The sequence below is a fragment of the Monodon monoceros genome, unplaced genomic scaffold (genome assembly GCF_005190385.1).
Source record: "Monodon monoceros isolate NGI ecotype Baffin Bay Population unplaced genomic scaffold, NGI_Narwhal_1 Super_Scaffold_2, whole genome shotgun sequence".
Classification (NCBI taxonomy): domain Eukaryota; kingdom Metazoa; phylum Chordata; class Mammalia; order Artiodactyla; family Monodontidae; genus Monodon; species Monodon monoceros.
In genome coordinates this window covers 31,185,347-31,201,267 of record NW_021703776.1, presented here as the reverse complement: position 1 = coordinate 31,201,267, position 15,921 = coordinate 31,185,347, and the positions used below count along the sequence as shown (strand labels likewise).

The 15,921-nt window shown below is 45.1% G+C and overlaps 1 protein-coding gene across 5 annotated transcripts in view; it reads right to left on the bottom strand.

The window, feature by feature from the left end:
- Window positions 1-1,334: 1,334 nt before the first annotated feature.
- Window positions 1,335-15,921, bottom strand: part of RAPGEF5 (Rap guanine nucleotide exchange factor 5) — a 223,346-nt gene continuing 208,759 nt past the window's right edge. For 3 of the 5 annotated variants that reach the window (XM_029233224.1, XM_029233226.1, XM_029233227.1), the window contains exons 25-26: window positions 11,645-11,699; window positions 4,004-8,649 (exon numbers count right to left, since the gene is read on the bottom strand). In XM_029233224.1, the coding sequence (XP_029089057.1) occupies window positions 8,531-8,649; window positions 11,645-11,699 (174 nt within the window). In that variant the 3' untranslated portion in view covers window positions 4,004-8,530. The other 2 variants (XR_003795161.1, XM_029233225.1) reach the window with 2 other exon arrangements.

Below are 15,921 nucleotides of genomic sequence, written 5' to 3'. Positions count from 1 at the left end.
GACTTCATCTCCAGCCAGGGCTCAGAGTCTAGGCTCAGCCCTTTCGTGCTCACACCAACTGACTAAACGAAACCAGAGAAAGTTGTCCCAACTGCAGAGGGCACAAGTACAGAACAGTAAGCACTGGTCCTTCTCAGTTTCATGTCAGAATTAGGATGCTTCTGTGTTGCTGCCAGGACACCTGAAGCTTGTGAGGGGAGCTGCTGTCCTGGAGTTCCCGGGCCTGGGGTCCGAGCAGAGGGACAACAGGGAAAGGGGTGGAGTGGGACCAAGGAAGAGCCCTTCCGGGAGCTTCATGGAGCCCGCAGAGAGGTCGTGGCCCTTGATCCGATGTGCACAGGCTCCAGGTCTGCTCAGCCTTTCTTCTTCCTGGGTCAATATGTTAATGACAATGTTAAGACTAACAACACCATTACCCCAGTTGTGCATGCTGTGTCAGACATCTTCCTACAGATCAATCGGCAAACATTCAGGGAGTCACTGCTTTGTCCCAGTGTTGAGCAAAGCATGTGGGGATTCAGAAGGCAACCTCACGTTTGTATCTCACTTCAGTGCGTACAGAGGACGCTCACACGCATTGTCTGTTTCATTCGCACAGCTGCCTGGCGGCAAAGATGTTGCTCATCATCTTGTGGGACAATCGAGAGAACTGAGGATGAGAAGTTATGGGCCCACAGCAGAGGAGAAACGTGGGTGCAAATCTTCTGGCATGCATCCAGGATTCATCCTCATCACAGTTATCATAGAGCGTTTTCATTGAGTGTCTACTACGTACCAAGCATTATACTAAGGGCGTTACGTCCATTTCCTCATACAACCTTGTAAGGGAGGAGGCATATGAACCCCCATTTTCTGAGGTGCAGAAACAGCAGCTAAGATCAAGGTGGAAACTTTCACCAGTTCTCCCCACTCTAAAATGCCTGAGCCTGATTTGAACCTGGCAGTCTGGCCTCAGAGGCTACACTGTTAACCCTTTTCCTCACCCTCGAGGCAGCCCATGTAGGATGGGTGGACAGATGCTGCATTATGGGACCTGCTGTAGGAATTCAGACAGGGATAAGGGGGTTCAGCGGGGGACGGGGTCCTCCAGGAGGGCTTGGGAGTGCACGCGCCTTCCTTGGGGGGTAGGGAAGGGGGGTGGAAGAGAGAAGAGCCTGGCCAGACTTGAGTGCCGGGTCCAGGCTGGGTGCCTGGGAGAGAAGGCAGGGTGAGGCCATGTTGTGGGAGCCCGGAACACAGTGACAGCAGAAAGGACGAAGTTCGCCTTTGCTGTGGACCTTCCTTACCCCTCGGGAGGTGGTGGCCAGCTTAGTGCTCGGTAGCAGGCCCTGCTGCGTTGACTCCAGGGCTTTATTTGGCTGTTTACTGCAGGCCTTGATCTCTGATAGGACTGTGGAGTCAGCACCAGGCACAGGACGGGGGAAGGGGCGAGGCGTTCCTTTCCGCCCTCGTCCCACTGCCTTTCCCTTCCAGCTGGGGCCCAGCCCAGGTCAACGGAATACAAAGGATCATGAACAGTCCTTTCTTCCCACATCAGCCAAGTCACTTCCTGAAACAAAACAAAACCGATTATCTCTAGCAATCGCAGATCTGAACCAGTTTTCTTAACAGCCAGGGGCTGGAAGGGATCTTAAAGGTCTTTTCTCAGAGCCTCCATCTGATGATCGAATTGCTAGTTGGTTTTAGGTCTGTCTGCACAGCTCTGGTAGGAAAGAGCTCATGATTCTCAAGGCAATTCTGGTGATCTGGGCAAAGCCAGTCAGAGCCCCTGCCCCAACCCCAGCCAGCTCTGAATACTTCCCAGCCTGGCTTCAAGATTTCACAGCTGAAAAGGAGCAAATAAGTCTCACATACACTGATTTATTTAGCAAACGTTTGGTGCATTTTTTTTTTTTTTTTTTTTTTGGCCACTGCCACGCAGCATGCGGGATCCTTAGCCCCCCAAGCAGGGATTGAACCCATGCCCTCTGCAGTGGAAGTGTGGAGTCTTAACCACTGGACCGCCAGGGAAGTCCCAGGTGCATGTTATTTTCAGCTGGCATTCTTACTGGTATGAATCAATGAATCTCCCCGAGTAGAAGAGCAGTTTCAAGGGGATGCCAAGTTATTCGTCTTCTGGAGGCATCTTCCCAATCTCTTTGGCCCTGGACAGGTAAGTAGAGGCCAGAATGTGAACTTGCATACTATTGAGGTTTAGTTCTATAGCTTGGAAGGTGCTGCTGAAGGATTCTGAGCTATAGGACAGACACGATCAGATCTGTATTTTAGAAAAAAAAAAAAAATTGACGGGGGAAATTTAGACTAAAGGGAGGAAGCCTAGGTAGACAGTTGCTGTAATGATTAAGTAATGGATAGTGAAGGCCTGAACTCATGCAGGGAAAGTGGGGACAGAGCAGCTGGTGGAGAACTTGATGAGCAAGGGGTGCTGGACGTGAGGAATCAAGATAGTTCGTTCCCATGGTTTGAACTTGGCCGTCACTGGCCATACAAAGGTTTCCCAGGAGAAAGGGATTTACCTGTTACGAGACACCGAAGAGCCACCGTTGCTGTAGAACTTGGGAAAGATCTTGCCACTGTCTTAATTCTCGCATGTGGGCTCACTGGTTTTGAGCCTTCAATCTCTCTGCTGCATTGTTTTGTTTGTTGTTGGTTTTTTTTTTTTTTTGGTCGGGACTCTCAAGACCGAGGTGACCACTGCACGGATTTTCTCAGAATGTAACTATTTTCACTCAAGTTCTAACTAGAGATTATAGCCTCTAACCCTCTAACCACACACAGACAACTTGGGAACCTCTAAACTTCTCAGAGGAGGAAAGGGGCCTTCGGGAGAGGCGGGCTCAATACCACTTCCCAGGGTTGCATCTCAGGCGAGTAAGGCTCCACGGTGGGGTCTGCCTTAGGGTCTTCTCTATTAAGGCGCACCTGCTGCCTTCAGAAGCAGGGATGCTTTACTGAAGGACATCAGCAAGTCTAAAGCTTTAGGACTTTCATTCCTCTAAAGTCGTAAACGGAAAACAAATACACAAGTGGCTCATTGTGGATCCAGAAGACTTCGAAGAGCTGGACCAGACCTGGAGCTCTCATCCTCTGAAATCCGATTTTGTAGCTAGTGCACCAGGACCAGAAAGTTCATTTTGAGGTTTGCTAGAACAAGAACCAGCTTCTGAGTCTGCAGGAGCCTTCATCTTCCCAGTACGGGCAATCCCAGCAAAGAAAATCTCCGAGAATCCTGAGCAATGGTGATTTCCCTTTCCCCTCCGATTCCCTTCTGAAGCTGGAGCCTAGGGCTTCCATCCTCCCCTCATCTCCTGCGTTGCTCCAGATCCAGACCTGAGCCCACAGATGTAGTGATGATGGGTCAGAACGAAGCATCCAAGCTCAGTGGTCCTCCTCTCTCTGCTCCCCAGGGTCTGAGAGCCCATTCCCCCACTTTGCCATCTCTTCCCATTTTCCCCTGTTACAGAGAGTACCCCTTCCTAGTGATCAAGAACCCAAGAGAATCATCTGGTCTTTACCTTTTCCTACATAAACACTAGCCCTTTGCATGGATAGAGGACAGCCGGTGGTTTTATCCATCAGGTAATGTGCAAAGTCAGTACTATCACCCCAACATGGACTGAGGGAAAGGGCCGTTTATCAAGAAAGCAGTGTCCTGGAGACTGTATTAGTCAGCTTCGGTGAAATTCCACCCGGGTAGTCACCTACCCCCGCCCTGCCACCCAAGTGCAGCGGCTTCTAATGGTGATGTTTTATTTCTCACTCAAGTGACACATCCTTCACAAGCTGGAGAGTCCAGTGGATGGAGACACCTTTACTTGGACACTGCGGGTCTCCTAGCAGAGGAGACATGGCAGCCACAGGTTACCTCAAAGCTTCGGTCTCCAAGCCACACGGGTTGCTTTTCACTGGACAGAGGAAGACATTTAGCCGGTTCTCAGCTCAACATGGTAAACGACATAATCCTCTTGCAGGGGGAGGGGTCAGCACCTGCCAAAGGCCAAGCTTGACATCAATGGGCAGAATGTATAATTCTTCCGGAGGGAGGGGGAGAGAAGAGTCTGAAGGATAAGTCTACCCCAGTGTATACGACCCTCATCTTTCCATTCCAGTAGAGCATCATTACCACCCCTTTGCTTCATCGTCCCACCCGTAGCTTTTGTCCTGCTGCTATTCCAGGCCTAGGGCATCACCACCAGGGCTTGGAGCTTGCCTCAGTGTCTGGGCTGGTAAGGAAGGGAGAGTACGTGGTCCCACTTGAGTGGGGTGAGGTAATGACAGGGGTTGTTGGAGTCTCCACGTCCCAGAATACGATGCGATTTCCAGGGTCTTTAGGTTCTACAATAACTCAATGGCAGCACAAGTGATTTAGGCTTCCATGGGTCGCCTGAGAATCTCTTCACCTACTTGTAGCGCTGTCAGCAAGTAAATGATTTCTGAGTTCCACACATCTGAGCGTAATATGCTGCTGGAACACAGGCTACAGAGCCCCCAGACATCACAAAGCAAGAAGCTCTGAGGCATGAATAGTATCTTTAACATCATCTTATATTTGGAAAAGAAGTTTTTTAAAAAAAACACTTGAAAATACAAGATAAGGTAACAGTGACTTATATGTAAGTTTTCACCTTATATTGCTTGGCCATTTTTACATATAAATTATTGCTTACTAGCTTTGATAAATACACAGCACAGTCATATATACAGAAGCAGAAAGCATGAAATATGAGAAAGAAAATACTGTTAATGGCAATTCTGGTAATTCCACAAATGTTTCATATTTACCAGCTCTTCTAATGGTGGAAAACTACAAAGTGTAGTCCCTGAGAAGTTAGGTAGATGCCCTGATTGTGGGTTTTCTATCTTCTGTTAATGCAAGCTGATAATGTCACAGCGGTCCTAATTAATGATACATTAAAAGGCAAGAGTCCTTGCTTTTGGTCATCGATTTCATCCTAGTATTTGATGACAGTGTAATACGAATAAATAGGCTATGCAAATAAATATTACTCTGCTAAAAAATGTTTAGTATATACAGCTTTGCTTTATATAGTACATTTTCATCTAACTTTTTGGCAATTTTTAAAAACTTTTTTCCAGCACTAGTTTTAAGCACAATGGCTCACTCGTTAATAAGCAGGCTGAAAATTTAAGGACATGTCTTTGAAGCATTTAAAAGAAATGCTATCCATGTTAGATCACCAGAGTGGACCTGGTCTTCTCCATTTTAATGTTTTTGCCTAGTTTCTGAGAAGCTCAGATTAGCTGTGCCATCTAGGGACACTTGGAATCTGTGGTGTGTGTGATGGCTGCAACAAAACCACTGGGCAGGGATCGGGGCAGCATTGGAAGCCCAGCTCCAGGTATCAAACATCACCAGCACCTTCTCTTTGATGCCACTGTGTCTCCCTACTTGGAGGTGGGTATGCATTAGTGCAACATCCCCCTACAAGCTGGGAGGTATGGGTTTTTACTTTGTCCCTATGCTTCTGAATTTAAGGTATTCTCCACCCAACTTGCTTGTGGACAGGGGTCTAGGAAAATGAATTTATTCTAAAGAGATACTAGAATAAAGTGAACGCAGGCCATAATATGTATCACTACAACCATCTGGCAATTATACAGGTTATAACTAAGAGTGAAGTTATTATAAAACACTGTAGTCTTTGGAGCATCTGCAAATGTGTATGGAAAAATTTAAAAAATTCTTTTGAGTGGTTGTGATTTTGCCGATAGGAACTTGCCCTGTGCTAACTTCTAAGCAGGGCTGGTTTGCTGACAAATCCAAAGACCCATAGGACTGTCTGAAAATTGTGCCATAGCAAAAAGAACCCCCTTAGAAGTGCCCACACACCCGTCGCTGGTGAAGGTCTCAGATGATAGGAGATTTTTCAGAGTGAATAGAGATTTCGTGTGATTGTGAAAATCTAACAGAGTTAGAAAAGAGCTTACAGGTCCTCCTGGCCACCCTTCTGGCCAGAACAAAACCTATTCCGAAGAGGCCTTGGCAGATATATGCAGAGGGAATATGACCCATCCCTATTAACAGGGACCCTGCTTAAGTCCCCTGCAGCCTGTTCACTTGGACAGCTCCAGACTCATTAGAAACAGCTTCATGTTGAGCTACATCTGGTTCCCATGATTCTGCCTTGAATTCATTGATTCCAGATTCACGTCTTCTCATTGCTTCTGAAAGTTCTGAGAGCTGCTGCCTGGGAGACCTCTGCAGATCGTTGTTAAATTTCAGGAAGATTTAGAGATTTTGACTTTCAGAAGACAGGGATGGAAAAGCACATCTCAACAAAACAAAATCCTTCCCTTTTGCTGCCCCAAGAGCCACAAGACCATGGCTGGAGGAAACAGTGGGCAAGCGCCGTTCTCTCCCAGTCTGTTTCCACCCATACCACGTGGGGTACTCTGACTACACCCTCAAAATCTGTTTAGGTGTGATGTACGTGTGGATTCGTTTGGCCACGCACACATCTGAGTTGAGGTCCAAGCAGCAGGTCCTGTGCTAAAACAGTTCTCCACTGGAGCAATTGCAATACTTTTTGTTGGAGCAATGTAGATCTAATGTGAATAACCATTTAAACTGTAAAACACAAGAGACGATGTCCAAATGGCCTCGTAGGATTAGAATGGCCCAATGCTACTCCCGAGCATAGAGAAAAGACCAGAACACACACTGGTGCTGTAAGCCCACAGCGTCCTCAGTAATTGCCAAGCGGAGCGCTTTTCCAGTGTTTGATCAGCCACGAGAAAAATCTCTTTTCCCTGGTTCTGGTGGGTCTGATCTCCTCCAATGAGTCTCATTCCATTCCCAGGAGCCTGGGGCATTTCTCTGAGTGGACCAGCCCTGGATGGTGCCTTTCTATAAAGCCCTGTTAATGTTCAGGACTGAAGATTGACATGCTGGGACAGACTCTCTTTCAAAGTCCTACCCCAAATTTGCTCCCTGGGGCTGCTAACAGGGATCTCTCAAGCCCAGTGCGGCTCCCGAGCCCAGGAAACAGCATTGCTATAAAGGTGTAAGAAAGCATTGGACACATCTCAGAAATGAGGTGCTGATGAGACAAGAAGAAGCGATTCTGTACAGGCACCAAGGAGGGGACCAGGTAGGAGGGGTGAGAGGGGCACCGGGATCACGTGTGTGGAAAATGAATGAACCTAACAGGCAAAGCAGGGCCCTTGTATTTTAGCAAAGTGACAAGGATCTAGCTGGCAGGGGTGGATTTCATTACTGTATCCCACAGGCTTTTTTGTTCATTTGAAGGTTGAGGGAAATCCTCTAACCAGTTCTTGAGAACAGCAAGAGGTCATATTTACTGTAGGAGCCCCAACCTGTAAAAATGGGAATAAAAAGACTTAAAAGACTCTGAGACTTTGGGGGGGGGGGGAAAGGCAAATTATAGAAAGGCTCCCTGCCTTGGTTGGGAGGCAGACTATAGGACTTCTAAGTGTCCAACATACATAAGACATTTAGATCTTTGGGGTTCTTTTCATTTGCTGAAAGATGGGCAATCACCACTATTTTAACTCCTTGTTCTTCTCCAGGGAGTGCTAAGTGCTTCACACATCAGATCCCACTTAAACTCCCTGTATGGGCCGTTCTCATTCCAGAGTATGGGCATGAGGCTGCTGGAAGCAAGCAACACACGAGGGCATCGCCAGGCACAAAAAGGCGGGCCTTTGTGACCGTCACCCCCAGAAACAGTTAAGAGTGCCTGCAATGTGTCAGGCACTGTGCTTTTGTCAAAAATCGTATTGTACCCGAGATGAGAGCCTGCTGGCACGTGGAAAGAAAATCCCCAGAAATTCAATGAGTCGATTTCTTAAAAGTGACTGTTCTTCCGTGTTGGCAAAGCAACTTAGTCTAACTTGCCTACAGTTGTGAATCAGTTGCGCAGAAACGCATTTCACCTGCGAGCATACATCGCTACGTGACTGTGGATGCCAAGAAATGCATGCCTTGACATTTCTCTTCTGGAGATCAGAGCAGGGATGCCAGCTGCCAGTCCTAACTCCCTAGACAAAAGTGGCTTTTGGTGACGTCATAGTTCATAAAGACAGAGACCGGTGCATCTCCCTGGAAACCTAGAGATGCCGTCACTGTCTTCAGGTGTTCAAATGAGCTCCCGCTTTGACAGCCTAGAAACGCAAAGTAAAACTCCTCCCAGGCTCACACATGCTCTTACTGAGACACCTGGTCACCGTAAGACAGGAGACGGTCTCTCGTCTTGACGCTGGCGCATCTCAAAGTGAAAATTGGATTGGTTCAACAAGGTGATCCTAAGAAACCAGACTTCTCCATTTCGAGAAAGCTTCTGCCTTCTCCTTCCGACAGCAGCCTCTCCGCATCTCTGGCAGCTGACATCACTTCGCAAGCACGCTCTGGCTGGCTTTCCTGTGTATGTCTTGTGATACGCTGATAAAACTCAGCAACTTCTTTTCTCTCAGGAAAGCAACGTGCTCGGCGCTGCCATCCCCGGAGCTCCCGGGGCTGCGGTTCCAGGGTGGCGAGGCGTGGGGGGGCTCACACCCGTGGCTCGATCCTGTGCGACAGCGCAAACAGGGCCTGCTGGCTGTCAATGACGCACAGGTGATGAACGTAGGCTTTTAACTCTGGGTGCTCTTTTGGAGATATGTCACCTCCTATTTTGGGGAAGGAAAAAAAGTCAATCTCATGAGAGCAGTAATGCTGTTTCTGAATACCAGTAACACCCCACCTGAAGGCGTAGAGTAAACCCAGAAGGCAGACTCGCATTGGTCAGAGTCCCAGAAGAGATATCTTTATCCTAATCCCAGAGATGCTTTTCCAGCTCAGACCAGATGCCTCAGGTCAGGTAATTAGACTGGCAAGATGTCTGTTCTACCAACATTGATAGAGCAATTTCTCCTAATATTATATAGTATTTAGTGATTGTTATTATCTCCCTCTACAGAATGTGAAACAGCACAGACCTAGCAGGTACGCGGCAGAGAAGGACCAGAACCCAGGCCGTGAGGCCCCCAAGTCCATGGCCTCGGCTCCCACGCCATGCAGCTTGTCACAGCGACTGCCCCATTAAATGGCTTTCACAGGCTCTTATATCTCAGGCTGGAACTGTCAGAAATCACTGCTAACCTGGTGACTGCACGGACACATTAGTTCTTTTTTTTTTTTTTTGATTTTGTATGTCCTTATTTTGGTAGGAAAATCTTTTGGTGTCCTTATTTGGGGGGAAAAAAATTAAGGGAACAATCAAATGAACGGATATCACAGAAGTGGCCTCAAGGTTTGCTTTGCAGGCAAAGCAGGTTCAGAAAGTGTGTGGATGGGGTAACGTCCACGCAGCGAAGGACAAAGCAAGGGAGTTTCTACTCCCAGACGCAGGGCGGATAAAGGGCCACAAGAGGCTCTGGTGCACTGTGAACCCGTGTGTGCCATGCTGCTGACAGCTCTGATAAGGAACCAGAGATAAAGTAGCCTGGACAGTGGGGCAGGCCCACTTCCCATGGTCAGGAACAAACAAACAAACAAAAAACGCATTAAGGCCTGGGGAGATGGGCTAAGCTGCCCTCCAGTGACACAATGTAACTGTGAGTCTTCTTGTTTTGTGGGATTTCAGAGGGAGAAGCCGGGGGTGAGGCTGGAGTTCAGCTGGGGCAGAAAAGGGGCCCCCAGGAGGCTGAGCATTTTAATTCAGAAATTTTATCTCTTGGTGAAAACGCATTTTTTCCTCCTCTGTGACAGATACGTTTTATGAGGAAATAATTTAGGGCTTGTATGTCATGGACGGCTTGTGGTTCTTAGGTTACATAGAAGCAAGGCTTCTTGGTTTCAACAAGTAAAAGCACCAGGAGTTAAAGTTTTACCATTCCCCCTTGTTTGGTTTAGAAAACATGATGCTACCGAGATAGTTTTGTTAACTTTCCAGCCTTAAAAAGACGGCAGGCGGAATGCTTCCAACCATGACAAGTGACCCTTGCATGGCACTCTGTAATCTCTAAGTGGCTTCATTAACATTGTTTTATCCCAAGGGCTGACGTTGTTTAACTCTGCCTATATAAACTGTCAAACTGAATTTAGATAATTCAGTTCCAAACTTGATTTTTAAAGATATATAAATACAAAACACAAACTGGCCTGACAGTTATTTAAATTCCTCCTTTGCCTTTTGCTATGCAGACTTACTCTCTGGAGATGGGAGGCTGGGAGATGGGAGGCTGGCAAGGTCAAGGCCAGCCCCACTGGTATAACCTTCCTGCCCACACCTGCAGCGTATATAGACCGGAATCCCTTGGTAAGTGAGACTGAGGTCTCAGAATTAGCTGAGTACCCATAAATACTTGGGAAGCAAAGGGGGGTGAAAGAGATGCAAATCCTTTACTTATCAGCAACAGAATGCTTGTACATTTGAATGAATCTCCATGACAATGTTATTGCTGTTTCTACTGAAACTGCATTGTACTTGGGTAGTTACTGGACAATTATATAAGCATGTATCAAATGGTATTCCTTGATGTGAGCACTTAGAAAATTAGGTCCTGTATTTATAATTCTCTCTTTCAAACAGAAACTTTGTAATCCACACAGAAGTTCAGTTGCTTTGTTGGAGGACAGCATTACTACCCAAGACGGGCATGAACAGAATGAAAATTCTTAAGAATATGTACCAAATTGTTAGGAATATTTTCCTTAGGAAGTGGGACTTTGATTGTTCTGCTTTAAAGATACTTCTGTATTGTTGAAAAAAATTGGTTTACAATGAGGATGTATTGCTTAACAAAGTAAGTTTTACTTAGTGGTCACTTTTGATTGATTTATAATTACTGAACTCTCTGTTTTTTTAATTGCCCTTTATAATTATAAAGTCTGCACAAGGTGAAGGAAACGGTATGGGCTGGGCAGTCAGGTACTCGGTCTGAGTAATGGCTGAAATTTAGCCTCTCCGAGCCTGAGTTTTCTGCTCTGCACCCACAGGGTCTATAATCTCCATTCACCAGCATGAGGGTCAGGATCCCACTGCCCATGTGAAAGCTCCTTGAACTCAATACAGTTGATTTCCTTCCTTCCTGCAATGTTTTAACATCATTTAAACACAGTGTAAATTATTCTTGAGATTTAAAAAGGAATAAATATTCCTACATACATCAGTCTCAGTGGGGAGTCAACAAAAGCGCTCAGAAAAATACTTTTTCAGTGAAAGGCAGCTCCAAACAGGAAGTTTTCATTGGAGAGGAGAAAAGATTCTGCAAGGCTGCTTTAGGCATTTTTACAAACTATATTCCTATTCCAGGAAGGCTCCAAGCAAGGAGGTTAAGGACAGGGTCACCCCTGATAAACCCACGGGTAATTCTGAGCCAGCAGGCAAGCAAACAAGACTTTCTGGGTCAGGGGTACAGCGGGAGCTTCTGATCGTCTAAAGTCACTCTGTACAGTGTACACTTGCTGCCAGGAGAGGATAAAAAGCTGCCATTTCTTCTCCTACTGTGCCTCCCAAACATGCAGTGATGAAACAGAGAGAATACAGTATATGCATGTGATGTGCATATTATATTTTACAATCTTTTTTTTTTTTTTTTTACCACCAATAGTTGTGATATGGCCACAGTCCATACCAACGTACGATAGACTAACATGCCATACCCAACTTCAATGACTCACCAAACTGGTTAGTCCTGCAGTGTCTCAGTGTTCGGACAGTGTCTGCAATCATATGCTGGAAGGCAAAAGAGGAAACACATCAGCGGAAGGGTCATTTCGGGTGTTGCTGAACTAGCGGTGCTGTGAGGCTGGTTGGATAGTCTAACACCTTTGGGTGTAAATAGAGGAGCTATATTTGGTGCGGGACCTAACTTTAATTGATAATATATATTGAGTTCGGATTACAAAAGAAAATTTGACCTTGTCTTCAGAAACAGTGGCTCTCAACCCCGGCTGCACAGATTCTAACTGAGCCATGGGAAAACATACTGTTAAGAAATGCAGTACAAGACAACCTACTGAATGGGAGCAAATATCTGTAAATGATATGACCAATAACGGGTTAATATGCAAAATATATAAAGAGCTCATACAACTCAACATCAAGAAAACAACTCAATTAAAAAATGGGCAGAAGGGGCTTCCCTGGTGGCACAGTGGTTGAGAGTCCTCCTGCCGATGCAGGGGACACGAGTTCGTGCCCCGGTCCGGGAAAGATCCCACATGCCGCGGAGCGGCTGGGCCCGTGAGCCATGGCCGCTGAGCCTGCGCGTCCGGAGCCTGTGCTCCTCAACGGGAGAGGCCACAGCAGTGAGAGGCCCGCGTACCGCCAAAAAAATAGGGCAGAAGACCTGAACAGACATTTTTCCAAAGATGATATACACTTGGCTGACAGGTATATGAAAAGATGCTCAATACTGTTAATCATCAGAGAAATGCAAATCAAAACCACAATGAAATATCACCTCACACCTGTCAGAATGGCTAACATTAAAATGACCACAAATGTTGGTGAGGACATGAAGAAAAGGGAACCCTCCTACACTGTTGGTAGGAATGTAAATTGGTGCAGCCATTATGGAGAACAATATGGAGGTTCCTCAAAAAACTAAAAATAGAATTACCATATGACCCAGCAATTCCACTCCTGGGTATATATCCAAAGAAAATGAAGACACTAATTCCAAAAGCCATATGCACCCCAATGTTCACAGCAGCATTATTTACAACTGCCAAGATATGGAAGCAACCTAAGTGTCCATCAACCGATGAATGGATAAAAATGTGGTATATATGTACAATGGAATATGACTCAGCCATAAAAAAGAATGAAATTTTTCCATTCCCAACAACATGGATGGGATTGGAGGGTATTAGGCTAAGTGAAATAAGTCAGACAGAGAAAGACAAATACTGTATGATATCACTTATATGTGGAATCTAAAAAATACAACAAACTAGTGAATATAACAAAATGAAACCGACTCACAGATATAGAGGACAAACTAGTGGTTGGTTACCAGTGGGGAGAAAGAAGGAGGCAAGGCCAAGACAGGGATAGGGGATAAAGAGGTGCAAACTATTATGTGTAAAATAATAAGCTACAAAGATAGTACAACACAGCGAATATGGTCAGCATTTTATAATAACTATAACCGGGGTATAACCTTTAAAAACTGTGAATCACAATGCTGTACACCTGTAACATATAATATCGTACATCAATACATACCTCAGTTAAAAGAAATATTTAAAAAAATATATTAAAAAAATGCAGCGTGTCCACCCTCAACCTACCTGTCCACATTTGCATATGCTTTTACTTCAGAAGGTGTTTCACCTTCTCCCCATGAAGTCTTTGTGAGTTCACCTGCACTTGGGAAGCTCCATTCTCAACCTTCCCACTGCTCTGTGTACAGTGTTTATTGGGTTTGTGTTGCTGTAATCACTTTGTGGAACTTTCTTCCTCCTCTAGAGCAAGTATCACGAGAGGGCTTTGTGTATCCAGCACCAACCGTACGGCACACACGTGGCCTCACACGTACTTGCTGAATGGAGGCCAGAAGTTTTGTGGAATCAAAGACTCAAGTAACTCAAATGGTGACAGGAGATGAGATATTTATGAAACAGGTACATTTTCTAAAACATCAATATCTTTACAGAGACCGTTTTCTGTTTATAATGTACATTCCCTTTATAGTCTTCAGTTTTCTACTTTATTTCTCTAAGCTTCCTACTGATCTCCAGGCAAAGATTTCTTAAACTCACAGCTCCTTCCTTTGGACAAGATCCCCTCGCCTCATACTTGTGTACCTGCAACCGCCTTCTAGCTCTCTCTACCACGGTAAAGGAAACACAGCATTTAGGACCAGACCAATCTCCACTACACTTCCTCCTGCGCAGTTGCCAGAACAGTCTCCAAACACTTGTCATCATGTTCTAGTCCTCTGGAAGGCAACAGTGACTCCATACTGTTTCATACAAAATCCAAACATAACCCTGTAATTCAAGAATCAACATTATTCATGATCTGGTCCTCCAAACCTTCCTAAATGGGCCATCATATTTTTTTTTTAACAATTGAAGTACAGTTGATTTACAATATTAGTTTCAGGTGCACAACATTAGTTTCAGGTGATTCAAAATTTATAGATTATACTCCATTTAAAGGTATTATAAAATATTGGCTATTATTACTGTGCTATACAATATATCCTTGTACATTATTTACTTTATACATAGTAGTTCGTACCTTGGGCCATTGTTTTTCATGTCCTGCCTACACACATTGAACATAGGATCGTCTATATACAGCAAACGCTCAACAAATTATTGCTAAAATAATAATGTTAATACTAAAAATAAATTCACTTAAAATTCAGCAGACCTCCAGAAACATTATTTGAATATGACCTACTTATTAAATTGTTCTCACAGGCTGCATTTCTATTGTATTTCTACTCAATAGTGAAAAATAAACAGGACAGTGATTACAGCAACAGCTCGAGTTGCGTTTGTAAAGGAAATGAGACCTGACTCATGTCTGAGAATGTATTGTTAAATTTCCTTCCCCCAATTTTACCACTATTCCCAGGACAGTTCTGTCGTTGTTTTAAGGTATGGCGTCACCTTGATTTCTATCACGTGCCATTTGCACAGCTGATGTAAGGTGAGGTACTCAGGGCAGCACTGAAACCAGAGCCCTGATCTCATCTTTAGGTTTTCTGAAGGGAGCGGGGAGGAAGCTACGATAAAAGATGATGCTCTTAACACTGAGTGATAAAGAGAAGAAAAGGAGAAAGCATTTGTTTCTTCATTATTTAACGGTCTGAGGCTGAAACATTTGGAGCTGCCGAGGCAGTGTGGGGGACAATGGAAAACTTATTAGGTCCAATAAGCACTTCTGGGTTTCATGTTCTCTGACCTAAAGCGTTGGCCTGGATCAGCCTGATAAAGATAACACACCGAATTATCTGCTCACTGGCTAATATCCATCATGAGGAATTGGCTTCCCACAAGTTAATTCAGTTAGGTTCTACTGGTTCATTACTGTGAAAGATGATGCTATTTTATCAATAGCTTAAGTGAAACCCTGTCTTTTGCTAAGAAACGTGCTGAAACTACTGACTCTACTAGGAAATTCAGTTTCACTCTCCAGCATCCAAGTACAACATAGGGCTATGTACAATGTAAAATACAGTTTTGTCTAGAAAAAATTCTGACTTCAGCCTGTCTTCTCTGTGCAAGCAGTGAGGGTCAGCATGAGGCATGCTGTACCTTAAATGCCATCTGCTTTGAGGACCAGGAACCCAGTGACCCTACACAATCTGCTCTCTTTAGAAATGATGTGATGGCAAGCACCTGAGGGGTGAGCTTGTGTGCCGTGGGCCTGCTGCATGCATGTATAACTGCACTTACCTTCTAGCTGTCTTTTTAATAAGAGTTCTCTTCAGGAATTTAAAATAAAAGATTACCTATTGACGCCATGTTATTTCCTTAAGCTTTATTAAAGGGTTCAGGGTACATACAATTATTGACCCTAGGAGCAGTACTATTAGTTAGACTTTGTTTCAGTCCCCACGGTTAGTTTTAAGTCTTGTCTCTATGAAAGCAAGACCCTAGACTACGTGAGTCAGCATTAAAAGGCTTCCACTGGACCACTGGAGAAAGCAGGGGAAAAAAAAAAAGAGACGCTGGTCAGAATGAAAGAGAGAGGGTGCAGGAAGCTTTCCATCACTCTTTCCCATGCTTGCCTTTACTGAATTGTTCTCTCACTTGGGGAGCTCCATCTGGGGGGAAATGACACAATGAACTTAACCAAATCACTGGTTCTCTTTGGGAAGGGGGCCAACCACCACTGTACCCTTAACAACTGACCACAGTCAGCGTACAAAGAGTACACTGGCTCTCGCATGTTTCCTCTGGGTTAGTCAGAGGGAAGGGTACTAGACCTTTAG